Raw genomic sequence first — 20324 nt, 5'->3', positions numbered from 1 at the left:
CCAGTTTCTTCTCTTCCTTCCCCTTTTTCAGTTGTGTCTGTCTCTGTGAACTGCTACAAGTCCTTTTTGGAATGAGGGACACAAGACACAATTCATTGGCCAATAAAGAAAAAGACAGCTTTCTAATTTTAAAAGGCTTAAATCTTAGTTCAGCCCTCAAAAAGTCCGTGCTGTGCCTCCCGTTTGTGTATCTCAGGGTCACTCGGTACTCGTGAGGGTTCCAACCTAGACTCAAGGAATCCCCTTCTCCAGCCAGCTCCCTCATGTGGGAACCCCCCTGCACTCTTCCCCTACACAGGGTTCCTTTTTTCCGGTTCCTCCATTCCTCCACCCAGAACAATGATGTTTCTCTAGGCAATTTAGGGCACTGCGGCTTTGCACCTGAGGCCTGACTTCAGGACAAAGCTGGGAGATGAAAGAGGGAGACAAATCCAAAACTACCCATGGGGAGTGTTCCCTCTCCAAGTTTTGGCTCTCCTCATAGCCCACCTGCTTTTGTCTACTGTTCAGAGTCCTTCCGCACTTGCTTTTTGTCTGCTTTCCAGAGTTTCTAGTTGTGATCAGTGGGAGAGATAGGTTCTTAAGCTATTACTTTAAACTTCAGAATAAATTAAATATCATGGCTAGAAAGAACTCAAGTCTCTACAATTTTAGATTTTTTTTTTCTCCTCCAAATGAAACACATACTCCCGAGGGCATAGGCTTGTTTTAGGGTACTTTGAATTTATATGTTAAGCCCGAGATCCAGAAAGAAAAGCAGACAGCAGCTTCCTGGGTAGCCTACTATGATTTCTGTTAAATATATCTCTTAACTGCTCACTTATTAGCAAGATGACATTGGATATCCAAGCCATATCCCACCTTAGAAGTAGCTCAACATCTTTACCTGACAGAAGAGGAAGTGAGGGCTCACAGAAGGGGAATAATTTGTCCTGTCACTTGGGAAGTGCATGGCAAAGATTGGGCTGTAAGTCGGCCTGTTTAACAACAGTTACTCAGGCATCTGGTAATAACTTCTTGAGTGTCAACCACTGTGCTGGCTAACTATTGCAGATTTCAAGGAAGACATGATATACGATGCTTGAGGGAATGGAAAGTTTCATATAGTGGGAGAGGAAGGGCATACGGTAAAAAAAAGAACTAAATTCCAGATTTCTGCTTTTGAATTTGCTTTGACTTGGGTCAAGGGACTAACCTTTTCTAAGCCTTCATCTGTCTGTAAATGGAAGTAGTAGTCTAATCCATGTAAGTTCTTTTGTTTGGGTTGTAAGAGATAAAGTTTATAAGCATTTAGTGAATACCTTGCTCAGTGTTTTGATGGTTGTTATTGTTCTTTGAGACTCACAAATCATTCAATTTTAAGCAATTGTCATGTATTGATCTTTAATGTGAATGAACACATTAAGAAAGGGTATCTAACTTCTGGGAGGGAAGAAGCCCCCTCCCCTAACCTTCATCTCCTTGAGCACCCATTTTCCATTGACCATACCAGGTTCTGGTCCCAGACAGTTTATTACAAAATAAGGAAAGGAGGTCTGAGGAAGATTCACTTGTCATAGAATTTCGGCAGCTCATTACCCAAAATTACTTGATGGTCCACACCAGCAGCTGTAATAGTGGCCAGGTAGATGACACCCCCACTAGAGCCATCCCGGTTCATGGCCAGAGCGATAGCTGCAGAGGGTTTCAGGTTGGAGAGAGGGAAAGAGAATGACTTAGCCTCAGAAATCTCTTCCTTCCCGTCCTGTCTATAAGCTTACTACCACTTTCAGACCTGAAAACCCATCTCCTAGGGACACATATCAAGTGGTGTGCTGGTAAACCAACTTAAAAAAATAAAGTCTTTATTGTAACATCTCCTGGTGTTGGTGGTCTCAAAACTCTCACCACAATGGATTTCAAGTTATGAATAGCTAAATAAGCAGCTTATGAATCCTTGAATATTTAACAATTGACTCTCATGAGCTAGCCCAAGCCCACTCTAGCACACCAGTGATTCTTAGAGTAACTGTATATTTTAATATGGGGTACTCAAAAAAATAGTCAGATCTTTGCCTTTGTTCTGAAGTCCCATCTAGTGTAGCATTGTCCTGCATTCTTTCACTCTCAAAAGTGTTCCAGTTTGGACATTAAATGGTCACTCATGTATTCCTCATTGTATTCCTTACTCTCAACTTCCTTCCTGTGTTTGAAAACCCTCCCCAGGCACCCTTCCACTTGGTTAGTTACCTTTGGTGGTGAAACATCTGCACTCCTCAGGGGACATGCCTGGTTTATATGCCGCATCCACATAACCGTAGATATAGGTGCTGCCAGAGCCACCGATGGCAAAGGGCTGCCGAGTCAGCATTCCTCCCAGGGTTCCGTACACCTAAGGGAGGTGTCCTCAGGTCAGACTATGGAAGCATCAATCCTCTCCTTGCCACTGAGACAGTCAGGGTGTCTCTATTCTGCAACAAAGCCCCACTATCTCTTTTTCCCGTCCGTTGAGATTATACTATGCTTTTAAAGGCAGTGTCCTTGGAACTCATTGCTAGAATGACATATGACCTCTATCTCCCTCTCTAGGGTAGCGGGGAACACCAAGGGAGGGAGTACATTGGGAAAGACTCACCTGGCCCCCGTCACGTTGGTCCCAGCCAGCTACTATGAGATGTGCAGACAGGTCCTCCCGATATTTATAAGAAATATTCCTTACCACGTTGGCAGCAGCTAGAACAAGCGGACGTTCTTCCAGTTCCAACCTAAACGAAGTGTTAGTAATAGGGCTCAATATAATTTCCAGACGTTCCACCCTCCTGTGCTGTTACCATGATCCCTGCCAAGGGACACCTGAAATCTGAAACCCATACTTGTAATAGTTCAAACGCCAGCTTCTCTCCCACATGTACAGGGAGACCAATCTCACACCACCAACTGTTAAGAAGATTTCAATGTTCCCCTCCTTTACTCTTTGTCCTACCCACCCATCCCCCAATTGTATAACTCTTGGCTGAAACGGCCCTGCCTCTATGGATAAAAGCAGATAAGCTTTACTTCTGCACCAGTGATCTTGGCTTCTCACAGGGTAACTGCCTGATAGTATGGTAGGCCACATCATCATCTTCTTTCTCGTTATTTATATTAGGAGAGTGATTTACAATTTTCAAGTCATTTTCGCATGGATCATTTGATTCTCAAAATAACCATTGGGTGAGATAGGGTAGGTATTATTAATTATCTCCACTTTACAGATGCAGAAACCAGGTTTGGGATTCAAGTGCCATTTCAAAGATAATAAAAACAGGAGTCCAAACAAGAATTTTTCACTTTTCACTGCAGTGCTCCTGGAATAGGACACTATAGCGGTTTTCTGGTTGGGAGAACTCTAGTGATTGTGGACTGAGAACCCCAAAGCTTCATACCCATGGAGCTCCAGTTGGTAGGCGGCCATGTCAACCATGGCTTGGGCATCAGCAGCCGAACCAGAGAGAGCACAATAGATGTGTTGGTGTAGTGGAGACAGCTTGTTAAACACTCGGTTTACCACTGCCTTTCTGCTGGGAAGGAGTCAACAGTCATCGGCGTTAGTGTTGCCACAATTTTTGAGGTTAATCATCCAGTGTTTGTCAAATTTATTTGACAAGAGAACAGCCACCACAGAGTACATGAAATTTCATACTTGGATTGGAGCAGGAAAAAAAATCATCTCAAATTAAACAAAATATTGCAAGTAATGATCAAAATTAGACTTATTTTTCAGGCTTAGAGTTTATAATAAAACAAAAAATAGTACCTTAAGAATAATGTGCTTAAGCAATTTTTCTTTACTATACCCATCTAGAGGAAGTTGTGTGTTCTTTGGGACATAAAGTAAGCAATATTGACCTAATCCCATATACCCATTTCGCGTATGAGGAAACTGGTCAGGATGGAGGAGACAAAATTAGTTCAACATGTACTGGATGAGAAGCTAGGATATCTGCTTGGAAGATCCATCTTTTCTTTCCTTTCTACTTTATTTTATTTTATTTTACTCTATTTTATTCATCTCATTTCATTTCATTTTAGAGAGAGAGCATGAGTGGGGGAGAGCACGAGTGGGAGAGAGAAACAGAGAGAGGGAGAGAAAGAATCTTAAGCAGGCTTCACACTCAGTGAGGACTTGGGGCTCGACCCCACGACCCTGGGATCATGACCTGAGCTGAAATCAAGAGTCAGATGCTCAGCTGACTGAACCACCCAGGTGCCCAGAACCATCTTTTCTATTTCTAAACATAGATGGAAGGAGGGACCCTGAAATCTTTGTATCCTACCTCCTTCTCATACCTTATTCTTATATACCTACTCCTGTAGGGACAGGCCACATAAGCATTCAGGCTCCTGATTCTCCTCCATGAATTCAGGGACCCATACACTTGCCATATATCTCATTATAGGGGCCTTTCTGAAAGGTTAACTCAATTTCTTCAAAGTTCTACTTTACCAGTCTCTTCATGAATGGGTAAGAAAAATCTGTTTTGGGAGCCATTGACATCCTTCCAGAAGCATTCACCTTGACGGGTACTTACCCTACAGACACCCGGGAGTCAGAACCCACCACAACACCTCCGTCGAACTCCACTGCCATGATGGTCGTCTGCGGAGATGTGGAGGATGGGATGTCAGAGCAGGAAGAGTCTTGATTCTCTCATGTTACAGATGAGGAAACATTCCCAGAGAGGGGAGGTGACCGGCTCAAGGTCATACAGTAATTTAGGCCAAGATGACTCCCAATACGGGATTTCCCTTCCATCTTCCCATTTTCTCTATCTCCTCTCCTAGCTGCAAGAGAAGGTCATAGCCTGGTCGAAAGAATCACATCCGTAGGTCCCAACCTTCTTAAGTAGAATCCTTCCCAACTATAAAGAAAGAGGTGGGATGAGGTTTTCAGAGGTAGACATTTGGCTCAGGGGGGCACTTTCAAGCACTGGCGCCCCAGGAATTGTGGTGCAAGGCAGCCCCACAGGTGAATTACTTCCACCACGTGTGCTTGGTGTGTGTGTGTGCAGATATGGTACGGACCCAACACAGAGCAAGTGACTGTGACCTTGGGAAACAGGGTCATGTCTTCTTTTCGCCCACAATTCTCTACCCCACATCCCCCTTAACTAGCTTATTAAACAGCAGAAAACATCAAGGGCCGCAGTGGTTAGCAGGGTCATGCATTAGTAAGGAGGGAAGCAGCTAGGAACATGAGATGATTTAACATGAAGCTTTCATTTAAGGATTTCTGATCAAGAGGTCAACAGTAGCTAGGGGAAGAGATCTGTACCGTTGAGGCGGCTTGTTGGGGGAGTTTTTCAGGTCAAGAAAAGCTGACTTTTTCAGGTCAAGAAAAGAAATTAAGGAAAAGAATTCAGGAAGGTGAAAAGAATAAAGCTATACGGTTTCTACTCCTGTTGAGTTGGAAAGAGCCTTAAAGATTCTTGGTTGGAATGAGGAGACTGAATCATAGAGGAGGCAACTGACTTATCAAGGTCACCCAGAGTTAATAGCAGACTGGGACTAAAACCCAGGTCTAACTCCCACCTCTTGTTTTGACTTCTGTTTCCTACTTCCCACTGCTCATCAGGCAGGGAGGGGAGATTTTCTACCTTATAAATGGTTTTAGTGCATTCTCATCACCCCATAAGTTACTCTGGACCCCAGGGCTATAGCCCCGAGTGTGCTTTCAGACATATTGACTTACCATGAAGAGAGGGCCATTGAATAAGGGCAGCCCTATTCTAGAGGTTATTTCTCTAAGACAAAGCTGCCCCCAAGCCAAGGGTGGTGGCAGTAGTTTGGGAGCAGAAGCCAGCCAGCCTTGAGCCTGGGCGGGCAGATAGGAGTGGGCAGGGACGACCCAGGGAAGGGAGCACAGCAGCACCTGGGCCAAGCAGGAGCCTTCGTGGATCACGCTGGCGAAGGGCACCACCAGCTCACAAGGAACCCCCATTATCAGGGCTGGGGGTATGAGTTACGCAGGGGCCAGTTTATCAAAGATCTGTGTGATGAGCTGTCCCTTCTCAATCAGTGCCCATATTCTCCTCTCCCAAGCGCGCTCCTACTTCACCCAGGGCACCATTTCTTCATCCATCTGCACCTTCTCCGACCCCCTTCCTTGATTTAACCAGCCCCTCTCTCTAGTCCAGAGTTGAAAGCGAAAGCGCTTCAGAGAAGCTTCCCCTCGACACTTCCAGCTAAGAGTCAAAGCACCTCCTTCTCCACCAGCGTCGTGCGCCTAGTCCTTTGCGGACCCCTTCAAGACCCCCTTCAGAATAGACATGCCCTGTATTCATCGCAGGGCATCTCTACAGGCACTGACTGGCTGCCACAAACTACCTTCTCACTCTGTTAGTCACCATACTCACACCTCAGAGCTTTCGGGGTCCCCCTGTCTTGCCACCTTCTCCACCCCTCTGCTAAACCTCTAGCACAGACTACTTACCCCAGTGTGGACCTCGCCAGACCGCAGCATCTCCGCGAGGCGCCGCGCTCCTTGCCGCCTGGGGCACTGGTTTTCTTCATGTGACCGAGGGCAGCACTCAGCCTATATAGCCCCGCGCCCTCACCAAGACCGCTAGGGGGCGCCGGGGTCCTTTCGGTGCGGCTTCGCACCAGGCGCTAACCTACTTAGGACAGAACTGCCCAGAGACAAGTGACGAAAAGGCCTGGGGTTAAGAAAGTCCCAAGGCTGGGGTAAAGAAAGTCCCGACAAGTGGGATCCGCAAGAGGTAGCAATGAAAGGAAGGACGAGTGTGCTTGATGGAGAAGGCGGAGCCTCAAGACTTCTCTCTCCAGAACCTCAGATCGGATTCCCACGCCTTCTCCCAAAATAGTCTGGGCGGGCCACATTCTGAAGGGGGGCGGATCTACAGAGCGGCCTGCAGCTTTCGTTTTCCCTTTCCGCGAAACGGCTGGCTTCTAGCTAGCGCGGCCTGAACCTTGCGTTCCCGGGACTTTCCGAAAGCCCTGCCTCCGCCCGCCCTTCCCTCCTCTCCCGGCCGCCGGTCCCTGCGCCCTCACCTGCACAGACTCGATCGGCACCCAGAGCCTCCGGCACGGCGGGGACAGCGGAGAGTCCCAGGCGGGGGCGCGACCCCCGGCAGCGCTCGCGCGCCCATGGCCAGCTCTGGGCCCCCCAGGCCTTGCGGGTGCCTCTGCCCTTCCCGAACTTCCCTCGCGTGGCTGGGGATAGCGCTGCTGGTTCTCGTCGACTGGGTGCTGCTCCGGGGCGCGCTCCCCGGAATATGCTCCGTGCTGGTGCCCACCGCGCTGCCGCTGCTCCGGGTCTGGGTGGTGGGCCTGAGCCGCTGGGCTGTGCTGTGGCTGGGGGCCCGTGGGGTTCTCAGGGCAACGGTCGGCTCCGGGAGCGAAAGCGCAGGAGTCCGGGGCTGGCTGGCTGTTTTGCAGTCGTTGGCGGCGGCGCTGAGCTTGGCCCTGCCGGGACTTGCCTTGTTCCGAGAGCTGAGCTCTTGGAGAGTTCCCAGGGATTCTCACAGCTCCAGGATCCTGCACTGGGGAAGTCGCCTGGATGCCTTCGCCCTCAGTTATGTAGCAGCATTGCCTGCCGCTGCCATTTGGCATAAGCTCAGGGAACTTTGTGTGCCGGAAAGTCACGGGGGTTCAGGAGGTGCGGTGCGCCGGCTTGTAGGCTGCCTGGGTTCAGAGATACGACGCGTCCCGCTCCTGTTGGTCCTGTGTGTCCTCTCCTGTCTTGGTAAGAGGGATGCGGGTAAGAGGGACGGACAGTAGGGGACTGGGCGGGCATCAAAAGTAATGGGCAGTGAGATCGGTTAATGTGGGTTCTGGGAAACGTGGATGGGGGAAGGCGACCCAGCTCTGGTCGTGAGAAGACCACCAGGAAAGAGCTCTGGACTGGGTCTGAGTCAGGAGTCGTGGACTCCAGTGCTACCTCAGACGTTGCTTCACCGGCTACCTTGGGCCAGTCCTTTCTTCTGGTCAGCACACCCTATGACCTCTGGCCTTCCTAAGCAAACGCACAAAAGTCTGGTGGGGCTCAAGGTTGTGAGTTCCAAGGTGACCTGTTCCGGCGCAGGGCTGTGTTCTCAGTGTCCTCTTTCTGCTGGTGCCCTCAGGATACTGGTGACAGTGAAACAGTGGGATGGGCTGGAGGGGGGGTGGGCAGTCTGGTTGGAGCTTATCTGCTTGGCTGACCGGTCCCTCCTTTCTCCTTCCAGGGGAGATGGCCATGCCGTTCTTCACCGGCCGCCTCATTGACTTCATTCTACAGGATGGGACAGCTTCTGGTTTCATGAGATACATAACGCTCATGTCCATTCTCACCATAGCCAGGTCTGGGGGCTGAATGAAGGCGGAAGGTTGAGAATGGGGGACCCAGAAAAAGGGGGAGATAGAAGTTGGGGCAGCTGTCCAAAGTGCACTTCTTTGGGACCTTCTCTCTGTCCTCTGAACACACCCTGATCCTTTTTCTCTCCATCTCTCTCTAGCGCAGTGCTGGAGTTCGTGGGTGATGGGATCTATAACAGCACCATGGGTCGTGTGCACAGCCAGTTGCAGGGAGAAGTATTTCAGGCTGTTCTGCGCCAGGAAACAGAGTTTTTCCAAAAGAACCAAACAGGTGTGTCCTGAAACTCTTTCGTTCTATATCTGCATTCTCCCTATATGCCCCATATATCCTCTTTTACTTATAACTTTGGTCTCTCTCACACATAGACATTGTCATTTCTTATTCTCGATATACCTCAAGAGCAAAAATATTATGTTATGTTATGTCATAATATTCTGAATTTTTTCCATCTAAGATTTTTCCATGATTTATCCCTATGTGTCTATTTAGACAGAAGCTACAGAATTTCAAACCTGGAAATTTGGAGGTCACAGAGTCCAGCTGCCTATTTTACAGAGAAGGAAACTGACACCTGGACCCTAAATGCTGAAACTGGCATGGTCACCTGTGGATAGAGAGGAGCTTGGGGATAGAACCCGTCTCTTGATTCCCAGCCCAGTGCTCAGTATAGTTTTCTGGACAGGTTTCTAGCAGCACCCTCTGTTTTTCTCCAGCTCTGTTGTGTGACCAGCTTAAGCTCTTCTTGCCCTTGTAGGCAGCATGGGGTATTCGTGTTCTTCAAGGAACAAAAATCTGTCAGAGAAATGGAAATTCACATGGGCAGCCTGCCTTCCTTCCTTCCTTCCGCCAGGCTTTCTCCTTTCTCTCCCTCCCTCCCTCCCTCCCTCCCTCCCTCCCTCCCTGCCTTCCTTCTTAAATGTTTATTTTTGAGATAGAGAGACAGAGCACCAGCAGGGGAGGGGCAGAGAGAGGGGGAGCACAGAATCCAAAGCAGGTGCCAGGCTCTGAGCTGTCAGCACAGAGCCCGACATGGGGGCTCGAACTCACAAACTGTGAGATCATGACCTGAGCTGAAGTCTGATGCTTAACCAACTGAGCCACCCAGGCGCCCCTAGGCTTTTTCTTTCTAATACTCATTCTCCCTGCACTGAGATCCCTAAACTGCCCTCTCCCCCTTACCTTGTTTTCCTCAGCCTCCTCAGAACATCGTGTTGTCCCCCCTTCCCCTCCCCCTGGCTCATTGCTAGTCCCACCTACCAGAGCCTCTCATTCATCCACTGTCTTCTTCCCAATCCCTGGCAGGAGCCATCACTTCTCGGGTGACAGAGGACACATCCACCCTGAGTGAGTCTCTGAGTGAGGAGCTGAGCCTGTTTTTGTGGTACCTGGTGCGGGGGCTGTGTCTCTTGGGGCTCATGCTCTGGGGGTCACTGTCCCTCACCATGGTCACCCTGGTCGTCCTGCCTCTGCTTTTTCTTATGCCTAAGACGCTGGGGAAATGGTACCAGGTATGTCCAGGGAGATGCCTCACCCTACACAGACCTTCGTTTCCCAGACTAGGCAGAATTCATTCCTCTCAGGGTTCTTTCCTGGCTCCCTCACTTGATTCCCCATCTTCACGGGACTCCCTGGCCCTATAAGCCATGTTCCTGGATTGCTCAGTGTTGAGCTCCATGTTCTGTGTGTACTCTCTTCTAACTTCTGCCCACAATCTTCCTTTACAAACATGATCACTGGTCTCAAGATTATGATTCTCTACGATCCTTCTCAGTGATTTCCTCTCCTGTGTGCCTCTTTAGTATCCAGGGAGTATAACGGTGCCCCTTTCTCTTTTCTTCATTCAGCTGCCTCTTCTCACCTTTAATCTCCAACTAGGTAACTCAGGTATTAGTGTCCCTTATGGTCTGCCAACCCTGTGTGACATCCCTTGTCCATGTCTCCACAGGCACTGGCAGCACAGGTCCAGGAATCTCTGGCAGAATCCAGCCAGGTGGCCATTGAGGTTCTGTCAGCTATGCCCACAGTCCGGAGCTTTGCCAATGAGGAGGGTGAGGCCCAGAAGTTTAGGCAAAAGCTGCAGAATATGAAGACACTCCATCAGAAGGAGGCTCTGGCCTATGCAGTCGACCTCTGGACCATCAGTGTGAGCACCCGGAGATAAATGCCTATTCTCTTGCCCCTGAGATGCCTTGACTCCATTCCCTTTTCCATGACTCTGTTCCACACTCCTCCTCCACTGGGCAATGTTTGGTTCGGTGTTCTCATCCTACTCAGCGTTCCTAACTGCCTCCCTCTTTTTAGGCCCTCTGGATGGCTTCCTTTCACCAAGGTACGCAGAGTCCATCCAGCCCCCTTTTTAGGGAGAGGCCACATTTTCCAGTCCCAGGGCCTTCCTTTGCCTCTCAGGCAGCACTCAGGGAGCCATAAATTCCTGCACCTGGTCCTGCATCATGCTGGGACTCTGTGGCTGTGCTAGTGAGAGCCATTATATAATGGAAAGAGAACCAGAGCCATATTTGGGAATTCCTGGCTTGGTGGCTGCCATTTACTAGCTCTATGACCATGGGCTAGTAACTTATTTTCTCTTGAGACCGTTTCCTCATTTTAAAAAGTGGGATTGGTATGACCTTGTCTACAGCGTTGTTGATATGAATATTAGATGGCACTACATTCACGAAAGCCTTTTGTGAAGAGCAAAATGCTCAAAAGCGATGATGATGGTGATGGCTTCTGTGGTGTAACTGAGCAAGACACCATGGAGCCCCCACGCGGCGTTCTTCCTTTCCCCCTGGGGAGCCTCCGGCTCTTACCTGGGGGAAAGGGACTTTACATCTTCATAATGACTAATGAGTCTAGTTCTTTGCACCTCCCTCGAGATTTTTCAACCACAATCCCTTTTCTCTGTGGCTTTCCCACAGCTCTCAGAGATGCTGCTGAAGGTGGGAATCCTATACATCGGTGGGCGGCTGGTGACAAGTGGGGCTGTAAGCAGTGGGGACCTTGTCACATTTATTCTCTACCAGATCCAGTTCACCACGGTAGTTCAGGTGAGACCCTTCCATTTTCATTCTCCCGTGCTTTTCTGTCCCACGTTCTGTCACCACCTGTGTCACCTTCCTTCTGTTCTTTACCTTCTCGTATCACATAACCTTGGCAAGCAGATTCGTTCTCCCCCTTCTCAATACTCATACCTCGCCTCCAGGTACTGCTCTCCACCTACCCCAAGGTACAGAAGGCTGTGGGCTCTTCAGAGAAAATATTTGAATACCTGGACCGAATTCCTCGCTGTCCTGCCAGTGGTGTATTGACTTCCGTAAACCTGAAGGGCCTTGTCCAGTTTCAAGATGTCTCCTTTGCCTACCCAAACCGTCCAGATGTCCCAGTGCTGCAGGTACAACCTACCGATCCTTGGTGTTCACCGGCCGCACTCTCGACACTGCCATCCCAAACTTCCTTCCTGCCTTCAGCTTGCTTAACACAAGGTTCAGATAGATCCTTCCTAATCCTTCGAAGGCAAAGATGAGCACCTTCTACTCCGTACAACTGCCCCACACTCAAGAACGGGTTTGGATTTCTAAAGAGGATGGGAGAAGAGGCTCTCAGGGGGAAGGGTCTCACATCCTAAGGAATTGCTGAAGCAAAATCTGTCTCTAGTCTTCTGTCTTTTCTCTTTGTTTCCAGTTGTGATTTAGAATGTGATTTCTTTTTCTGCTTTCTCATGATACCAAGTGTGTGGCATAGCAGTCCTTGGTCTTTGCTCTGGTTTTTGCCTCACCTTCCATCTCTACTCCTTGGGGAGCTGTCATCCCTGAGGAACAGAGGTCTATGCCTATGGGAGGGTAGGAGTGGCTGTATTTCCCAATTTTTTCTCCCTTTCTTCTCTGGGGTAAGACATCATGCTATGTAACAAGACAATGACAGACTCAAGGCCTTAGTCTGCCTCTTTTCTTTTTTGATTCTCTGGCCTCCAGGGGCTGACATTCACCCTGAATCCTGGTCAGGTGATGGCTCTGGTGGGGCCCAATGGGTCTGGGAAGAGCACCGTGGCTGCCCTGCTCCAGAATCTCTACCAGCCCACAACGGGGCAGCTGCTGCTGGATGGGAAGCCCCTTCCCCAATATGAGCATCGCTACCTGCACACACGGGTGAGCAAGAAGATGGCATGGGGGAGGGCAGGGGGCATTGAGTAAGAAGAACTCTCAACGAACACTGTCACCAAGCACTCTGAAAGGAGGGCTAAGGAGTGATGGACCTTGAGTGGAGATGGCGTGTAGTCAGGAGAGAGGCTGTGGTGTGGAATTTTGTGATATGCTTTCAGTAAAGATTTTGAGTCATAAGTCTCTGGATAACCATACTCCTCTGTTCCTTGTTCTATGCCTCTTCATCATATTTTGTCCCAGGTGGCTGCAGTGGGACAAGAGCCACAGCTATTTGGAAGGAGTTTTCGAGAAAATATTGCCTATGGCCTGGTCCAGAAGCCAACTATGGAGGAAGTCATAGCTGCTGCAATGGAGTCTGGAGCCCATAGCTTCATCTCTGAACTCCCTCAGGGCTATAACACAGGTGCTCTCTTAGCTCGTGTCATTACCCAGACATCTTTACTGAAACCTTTATTCAGCATTCTTCCCAACCCACTGAGATCAGTTTGAAGTTGTTGGATCTTGTTCCTATGGCTTCTTCATCCTCACATCTTCCGAACTTCTTCACCTTCCCAGAAGGAAAGTGAATGCATCCAGTCCTTGGTGTGTGTGTGTGTGTGTGTGTGTGTGTGTGTGTGTGCATGCGTGTGCGCACCCGCAGGCAAGCACGTGGACACACATGTGGTTGTCCAGGCCTCACCTGGGCTCTTATCTCTGCAGAGGTAGGCGAGGCTGGGAGCCAGCTATCAGGGGGTCAGCGACAGGCAGTGGCCTTGGCTCGAGCACTGATCCGGAAACCACGTGTACTCATCTTGGATGATGCTACCAGTGCCCTTGATGCAAATAGCCAGTTACGGGTGAGAGAGACATTTTGTTAGTGACTATATCCCACCCAATCTTCCCTCCTTCATTCATCCTGTGTGAGGTGTACTAACATAATTATCCAAACCAATCCTTGGAATTCTCAGTTCCCAACAGCTGCTCCCCAAGATGCTTAGAACCAATTCAAAGAGACTATCTACAGACTCTGAATCTCTGAAGCCAAACATAAGATGACCATCCTAACAATATTAATATCAGTTGAGCTTTTACTCTTTTACTATGTGCCAGACATGCTACTAGGCTCTCTCCATGTACTGTCTCACTCATTTACTAATCATAAATGCCTGGGAGCTGGGTGTTGTTATCCTCCTTCTACAGACGATAAAATGGAGGCTAAGAGAGGTTGAGTAGCCTGCTCACTGTCTTAGAGCTGTTGAATAGTGGAGCGTAGACCCAAAGGCAAGCCTGCCTGACCTGAATGCTCATGCTCTTTACCACTAAGTTATATTTCTTTAAAACAGAATAGAAAATCCCCAGTTTATAGGTAGAGAGGAGAGACTTTTTGATACCCTTTACTCTTCCCTTAGGGTTTCACCACAGGACTCTGACTTTTATTCTGCTGTCGCCACCTCATGTAAACAGTCCTTAACAAATCAAAGGCGGGACAGAGGAGCACTCAGAACAAGAATCTTCAGCTCCTTGGGGTTGTTCGCAGAGGTGGCAGTGATCCTGGTGAGATCTGCCCCTGCTCTGGAAACACAGGTGTCTCCCTGGGTTCTTGACAGAGTCTGTGTCTTTTCTCAGATGGGGCAGCTCCTGTACAAAAGCCCTGAGCGGGGCTCTAGGTCTGTGCTTCTCATCACCCAGTGTCTCAGCTTGGTGGAGCAGGCTGACCAAATCCTTTTTCTGGAAGGAGGCACCATCTGTGAAGCAGGAACCCACCAGCAGCTCATGGAGAGGAACGGACGCTACTGGGACATGATGCAGGCTGCTGACGGGCCAGGTGCTCCAGAATGAAAGCCTTCTCAGACCTGCACATGCCACCTCCCTCCCTTGTTTTTCTGCCCTCTGTAGTGGAGAATTTGGGAACAAAGGTGTTACCAGAGCTGCACAATAGACAGCTGCTTCTAGGAGGAGTGACATCCTAGAACGATGCCTGAAATTCTGCCACGAGTGTTACCCCGTCTCCAAGCTCCTCTTGATAATGCAGATTTCTTGGAAGAAAACAGAGTTCATAACCCCTTAGTGTAACTGGGTTTAGAGCCAGGCTTGTTGTGGATAGAACCCTGAAAATGAGAAGAACTTTAGAACATACAGAAAGAATACTTTCCAATAGGACTAAAGGTATATGCTGGCCCATAAACACACTCTGGATTCTTGGTATTTATAATAAAGGTGGTGTTTTATAACTGTGGTTTCTCCTGTTTTCAGTGCACCAAATGGCTCACCAGCATTTGCACACTTCACAGTCCTAAATATGCCATATCCTCCCTTAAGTTTTCTGTTTCCTATGGTTGCCCCTCCACTTCCCCATGCTCCCACGTCCGCCCCCAAGGATGAGTCAGAGTGGGATACAGCGCCCTCCAAGCACTAGCAGTTGCAGCTCGGAGCGGTGGCCTTTCTGAGGTGGAAGATGGAGGGCGAGCGCAACTAGAGGAAGTGCAAGCGCGCCAAGCGCTGAGCTCAGTTTACCACCTGCCCCGCCCCGCCTGGGTCCTTTCCCACAGAGCTCACCGGGCTCAGAAGTGGCACCTGCCGCGGGTAATTTCAGCCTAGTGGGCGGGGTTGTCTAGTAAATCTCGTCCATTCTGGGAGGGCCATGGTCGTGTGACGTAAACAGTTGCCGGGCAGTTTAGGCCAACACAGGTTGCAAGGAGAGGCGGGGCTTAGAGAAGTTCCCTCACCGTGCTCAGTCGAGCGGGAGTCGTGCGAAGAGGTGCGAGCAGAAAGGGCGGTTCTTGCGGGTGGCTGTAGGTTAGAGGGATCGTTGAACCGGGAGAGGCCCTGAGGGACCAAGTCGAAAGGTTCAGACACTGAGCCTTCTCCTTCCCCCAGACGCTGCGGGTATATTCCTTTGCCGGTTGTCCCAGAACCTGTCCTCAAGACTCACTGCCCCCACGTCCTCCTCTTTCTCCTACTTTTATAAAATGATGCTTCTATGAACACCGCAGCTCCCGGAGGTGAAACTGCTCCCTGCTTCTCACTGACTTGTAGCTTTCTGGTTGAGGCTACGCCTTTAAGACCATACAATCCCATACCCACTTGGTAAGTGTCCAGAAGATGCCCGGCTGCGTGTTGGTGTCTACTGAAATCTCAGCGCCAAGAGGGCTTTCGAAGTCGCCCCCTCTCTTTCTCCTTTTCTTCTGACAGTCTATCATCCATGGTTTCCTCAGCCCGTATAAGGGCGGCGCAGAGAAACCTGTTCCTAATATTCCTGGTCTCCAGCCGCCCACCGGCCTCTTCTTGGAAAGGGCAGGGGGATGCGGAAAAAATTCTGCTTCCCTCCCCTTAAGGCTGCGGGCTTTCGCTTTCGCTTCCCCTTTCCGACACATCTCCGGGTCCTAGGCGATCATGGCGCTCCTGGAGGTGTGCGGAGCCCCCCGAGGGCAGAGGAAGGATTGCGCTTTCTCCACCCTGGGCAGTCAGCTTCGCTCGGACCCTGGACACTACAGTTTCTCTCTGCGATCTCCGGAGTTCGCCCTCCCCCGAGGAATGCAGGTCAGGGCTGTAAGACACCCCGAGGGAAGGCGGGGAGGAGGGTGCAGGGGGATGGGGGGGGTCTCCCTTGAGACCACCCAGAGGCCAGGAAACCCAGAGCGGGCCATCCTTCCGTCAAGGAAAGCCGCGTCCAGCGCGCGGTGCCAGGGCGGGGGCCACGTGGGAATCAGGGGCCGACCGCCTGAGGGTTAGAAAGTACAGATTAGGGCAAAGAGTTAGAGGTGTGGTGGAGGAAGACCAGAGAGCTTTCCTGCCAGTTCTCCACCACACGCAAATCACGGAGCCTTTGGCATGGGGCTATTGTATGCTATAGGGGCCGTGGAGTGCCTTGGAAAACCGGCGAACTTTGGCTGTTAGCCTCCTCTCAGCCACTCAACTGTTGTGTCTTGGCTCAATCACTTAGTCAAGCAAGGTCTGGGGCATCGCTTCTGTAAAATGGGGATATTATTAACAACACCCGTTGTGGAGGTTAAAGGACTTATGAATGGAAAAAAAAAACCCATTAAAGCCACCCTTACAATGTTTAGTTACGGCTAACATTTATTTCCTTTCATATCTATTGTGCTGGAAAATGGAAAAGGTTGGTGTCACGTGCTTCTTCTTTTCCCAGGTCATTTCCTTGTAGGGATTGGTTATTAACCGTTCCAGTTACTGGTGGCTGGAGAATCTCTGCCTATCTCTTCGTTCTCAAAACTCTCCTAAGCCCTCTCCTGGAGCCCCGTGATTCAGAAGTTTTCAGTGCCCCTTTCTCTGCCTTTTCTCTCTCATTAGCCCACTGAATTCTTCCAGTCCCATGGTGGGAATGGAGAAAGGAATGTTCAGATCGAGATGGCCCATGGCACCACCACGCTGGCTTTCAAGTTCCAGCATGGAGTGGTTGTGGCGGTGGATTCTCGTGCTTCTGCTGGGACTTACATCGGTGAGTGTGTGTGTTCCAGCAGGCAGAACCTGGGGAGCTGGGCCCCCCTCTCAGCAGGAGCCAACATCTGCACCAAGGCAGAAGCAGATACTGATTTTGGACACACAGGGAGAGTTGCAGGGTCGTTCCTCCTCTCTCAAAACTCCATCTTCTTCCAGCCACCTTAAGGTATAATAAGGTGATTGAGATTAACCCTTACCTGCTTGGCACCATGTCTGGCTCTGCGGCGGACTGTCAGTACTGGGAGCGTCTGCTGGCCAAGGAGTGCAGGTAGGCGAGGCCTCTCATCTCCCTCCTAAGCCTTTTGGTCAGTTCTGAATCTTGGAACCTCCAGATCACTGCTCCTCATCCTTTCCCCCTGTGCTAATGTAGTACTTCACAAAACAGCCTTTTGGTGATAAAGGCCTTCTCCCAAATCTCAGCCTGTGCTCCAGCTAGTAAGCCAGATAATTTGTCAGTCATTTAGCCCTGGCATCATCAATCCTGGTGGGACGGTATCATTTACTAGGATTTCTTCACGTGGTTTAGATACTTTACTTTTTAAAAAAAAAATTTTTTTTTTCAACGTTTATTTATTTTTGGGACAGAGAGAGACAGAGCATGAATGGGGGAGGGGCAGAGAGAGAGGGAGACACAGAATCGGAAACAGGCTCCAGGCTCCGAGCCATCAGCCCAGAGCCTGACGCGGGGCTCGAACTCACGGACCGTGAGATCGTGACCTGAGCTGAAGTCGGACGCTTAACCGACTGCGCCACCCAGGTGCCCCCAGATACTTTAAGTCCCAAATAAATCTCTCCCTGATCCTTAGATCCTACAAAACCATTCCTCCCAAATGCTTATCTCTTTAATCACTTCCTGTGTATCAAGTGGGTTGCTCAGAGATCCAGCCTTCTGCCACCTCTGAGTGTTCTGCACCCCCTACCCTGTTGTACCCAGGCTGTACTATCTGCGGAACGGGGAGCGTATCTCAGTGTCGGCAGCCTCCAAACTGCTCTCCAACATGGTGTTCCAGTACCGGGGCATGGGCCTGTCCATGGGCAGTATGATATGCGGCTGGGATAAGAAGGTGGGTGCTTTCCATTCTCCATATTCCCTTCGAACAGATGAGAGGCCAGGTTCCCCATCATACATTCCCACTCCCTGCCCTACAAGACGCGCGGCGCAGAGAACACTGGGTTATAGAACCGTTCCGGCATATCCATGGGCTGTTTCTGGGTCCAGATGTGGACCACTGTTTCATAAGCTTGTCCCTTTCGATAAAATAGCTGATTCCAACTTTTTTTCCTCCTGAAGTTCTGTGATTGTTACTAAGATGCGGTCCTCCAGTAACTCTTTTATCCACTTTTTTGGCTCATACTTGAACCCGTATGTTACTAAAAACTCCCTCCCCAATACCAACCTGGAACCTTCTTGTTTCCTATAGGGTCCTGGACTCTACTATGTGAATTCAGATGGGACTCGGCTCTCAGGAAATATGTTCTCCACTGGCAGTGGGAACACCTATGCCTATGGGGTCATGGATAGTGGCTACCGGCCCGATCTGAGCCCTGAAGAGGCCTATGAGCTGGGCCGCAGGGCTATCGTTTACGCCACCCACCGAGACAGCTATTCTGGAGGTGTTGTCAATAGTAAGAGACCAATGCTACCACTACCACGCTCCCGGGTGGGGAGGGGGGATTTGAGATTGGGAGTGTCAGGGGAGGCACAGTAGGGAGGAGGTTTTCAGCATCAGAAGAGGGGCATTGACGGTCTAGTAATAAGGTATGTTTGCAGCCTATGTTTCAGCGTCTGTTATTGTCACCTTCCACATAACACCATTGACAGAAACTTGCTGAAGTGAAAGGTGACTCCATGTTCATTCTCATTTGCCCACAGTGTACCACATGAAGGAAGACGGTTGGGTGAAATTGGAAAGTACAGACGTCAGTGACCTGCTGCACCGGTACCGGGAGGCTAGTCAGTAATGGCGGCGGCCAGACACGCCTTCTCTGGCAAAACGTGGCCGACTCAGGGACCAGGCCAGCTTACACCCCACAGGAAAGAGGGGCCTGACCTGAGCTCTGTGGAAGTGAACCAGCGGCCAGTGGGGGCAGGGTGGATTTTACCCTATTGGGTGTTCTCCGTTTCAGGGATCATTCCCGCTCCCCCAGCCTCTGGTTGCCCCACTAAACACAATAAAGGAAAATGGTTATAAGTGCCTCTGTGTCGTGGCCGAGTGGGCTTGAGGCTGGGGTTGTTGGGTGGAGGGGCAGGAAATAGAGAAGTTTTCCCTGAGAAGAGACCCAAACCCCTACCTAAGAAATGGGGCTTCACCAAACATTTCTCTTGGGCTTTCCTTCCACACTCCTCTCTCCATGCCCTCAGGAAGGCCGATCATTGTCTGTGGACACCTATTTGCCATTTAGTTTAGGTTAGGATCCTTTTTTATAGGGACGCGACCTGAAGACTCCTGTGTGGTCCATTGTTAATGGTCTGGGCGTCTGGGAGTAGGGTACTAGAGCAACTGTTTTTGACTTTGTGAAGTCAGATGAAAAAGCTTCCACCTCACGTGTATATGGTGATTGTAAACATGGTACCATTTACCTCAAATAACACTTTGGAGATACTGGATATTGAATGCAAAGATGGACACTAGGGGTTCCATTTCATGATGGGTCATGACAGGACCATGACTGAAGAGGAAAAGGACTCCCTGAAGAGGAGAATATGAAGAAAAAGTAAGCAGGTTAGAAATATGAAACAGACATGAGGAGATTTTTTGAGTCACGCTGGAGGTGCGTGTCATGGGGTATGTCACCTCTTAAGGAGTTAGTCAAAGGACAAACCTGAAAGTAGGAGGTAGCTGAACAGGGAGCTTTTGCTCAACAGGGAGAGAGCCTTCAAATCCCAGAATGGCAAGGTTGGAGTGATTTCAGTAACCCCCTACTTCAAATCCCCCACCCCTCTTTAAACCAGAAGTGCTTCATTGGTAAACACCCCAGTAACAAAGGGGTAGTTTGGAATGCAAGTGATCCTTACTTTGGGGATATTTTGAGTTTGGCAGATTGTTTCAATCTGAAGAGTTATTTCTGGAATAAACAAATCTGCATGTTCCGTAGATGGGCCCTGGGTCAGGCGGGATTTAGAATACTGTTTACGGCTTAATCACTGTTAAAATACACCAGGAAAAAAGTCCATTTTCCTCATATGCCAAAGGTGCTCCCAACGTAATTTGAAACACAAATGTAGAGGCATCTGAACAAGTGCTCTGCTCAAGGTACTATGTTGAGGGGGCAGATGAAAATGAAGAATCAGGGCCTTTTGGCTCAAAATCTGGTTAAGTGGAAACCCACGTAGGCCCTGGTGAAAGTGTCTGGAACCTTCTATCTAGGAGAGGTCCTGAGCGTTTTTC

The 20324-nt window shown here is 49.6% G+C and overlaps 3 protein-coding genes across 7 annotated transcripts; 2 read left to right on the top strand and 1 right to left on the bottom strand.

The window, feature by feature from the left end:
* Positions 1–1366: 1366 nt before the first annotated feature.
* Positions 1367–6683, bottom strand: PSMB9 (proteasome 20S subunit beta 9). 2 transcript variants are annotated; one of them, XM_047858286.1, is made up of 6 exons: positions 6452–6683; positions 4551–4618; positions 3405–3539; positions 2615–2744; positions 2230–2371; positions 1367–1674 (listed from the first exon to the last, which is right to left on the bottom strand). In XM_047858286.1, the coding sequence occupies exons 1-6, from the start codon at positions 6479–6481 to the stop codon at positions 1547–1549; spliced, it is 633 nt and encodes a 210-aa protein (XP_047714242.1). In that variant the 5' UTR covers positions 6482–6683; the 3' UTR covers positions 1367–1546. The 2 variants fall into 2 exon arrangements, with proteins under 2 accessions (XP_047714242.1, XP_047714243.1); XM_047858287.1 differs by having other exon boundaries at positions 3405–3536.
* A 167-nt stretch (positions 6684–6850) lies between these two features.
* Positions 6851–14705, top strand: TAP1 (transporter 1, ATP binding cassette subfamily B member). Of its 2 annotated transcripts, none has more exons than XM_047858280.1 (11): positions 6851–7723; positions 8205–8319; positions 8475–8605; positions 9638–9843; positions 10281–10478; positions 11254–11382; positions 11538–11726; positions 12307–12480; positions 12736–12898; positions 13195–13331; positions 14101–14705. In XM_047858280.1, exons 1-11 carry the CDS (start codon positions 7126–7128, stop codon positions 14311–14313), a joined length of 2253 nt encoding a protein of 750 aa, XP_047714236.1. In that variant the 5' UTR covers positions 6851–7125; the 3' UTR covers positions 14314–14705. The 2 variants fall into 2 exon arrangements, with proteins under 2 accessions (XP_047714236.1, XP_047714238.1); XM_047858282.1 differs by lacking the exon at positions 14101–14705 and adding an exon at positions 13884–14093.
* Positions 14706–15194: 489 nt separating this feature from the next.
* On the top strand, positions 15195–19130 carry PSMB8 (proteasome 20S subunit beta 8). Of its 3 annotated transcripts, none has more exons than XM_047858284.1 (7): positions 15195–15232; positions 15862–16014; positions 16786–16933; positions 17092–17203; positions 17870–17999; positions 18357–18561; positions 18809–19130. In XM_047858284.1, the coding sequence occupies exons 2-7, from the start codon at positions 15868–15870 to the stop codon at positions 18895–18897; spliced, it is 831 nt and encodes a 276-aa protein (XP_047714240.1). In that variant the 5' UTR covers positions 15195–15232; positions 15862–15867; the 3' UTR covers positions 18898–19130. The 3 variants fall into 3 exon arrangements, with proteins under 3 accessions (XP_047714240.1, XP_047714239.1, XP_047714241.1); XM_047858283.1 differs by lacking the exon at positions 15195–15232 and adding an exon at positions 15249–15561; XM_047858285.1 differs by lacking the exon at positions 15195–15232 and having other exon boundaries at positions 15888–16014; positions 16625–16933.
* The last annotated feature ends 1194 nt before the right edge of the window (positions 19131–20324 follow it).

This window comes from Prionailurus viverrinus, chromosome B2 (genome assembly GCF_022837055.1).
Source record: "Prionailurus viverrinus isolate Anna chromosome B2, UM_Priviv_1.0, whole genome shotgun sequence".
Taxonomy (NCBI): Eukaryota; Metazoa; Chordata; class Mammalia; order Carnivora; family Felidae; genus Prionailurus; species Prionailurus viverrinus.
This window is presented reverse-complemented; position numbering and strand designations above follow the sequence as displayed.

Coding starts and splice junctions, on each gene's coding strand:
- PSMB9 (XM_047858286.1), bottom strand. CDS start 6,481: ATGCTGCGGTCTGGCGAGGTCCACACTGGG. Junction 4,619..6,451: donor CTGGCGAGGTCCACACTGGG/GTAAGTAGTCTG, acceptor ACATCTCCGCAG/ACGACCATCATGGCAGTGGA. Junction 3,540..4,550: donor GACTCCCGGGTGTCTGTAGG/GTAAGTACCCGT, acceptor ACTCCTTCCCAG/CAGAAAGGCAGTGGTAAACC.
- TAP1 (XM_047858280.1), top strand. CDS start 7,126: ATGGCCAGCTCTGGGCCCCCCAGGCCTTGCGGGTGCCTCTGCCCTTCC. Junction 7,724..8,204: donor GTGTGTCCTCTCCTGTCTTG/GTAAGAGGGATG, acceptor TTCTCCTTCCAG/GGGAGATGGCCATGCCGTTC. Junction 10,479..11,253: donor TCGACCTCTGGACCATCAGT/GTGAGCACCCGG, acceptor GCTTTCCCACAG/CTCTCAGAGATGCTGCTGAA.
- PSMB8 (XM_047858284.1), top strand. CDS start 15,868: ATGGCGCTCCTGGAGGTGTGCGGAGCCCCCCGAGGGCAGAGGAAGGAT. Junction 16,015..16,785: donor CCCTCCCCCGAGGAATGCAG/GTCAGGGCTGTA, acceptor CTCTCTCATTAG/CCCACTGAATTCTTCCAGTC. Junction 17,204..17,869: donor CTGCTGGCCAAGGAGTGCAG/GTAGGCGAGGCC, acceptor TGTTGTACCCAG/GCTGTACTATCTGCGGAACG.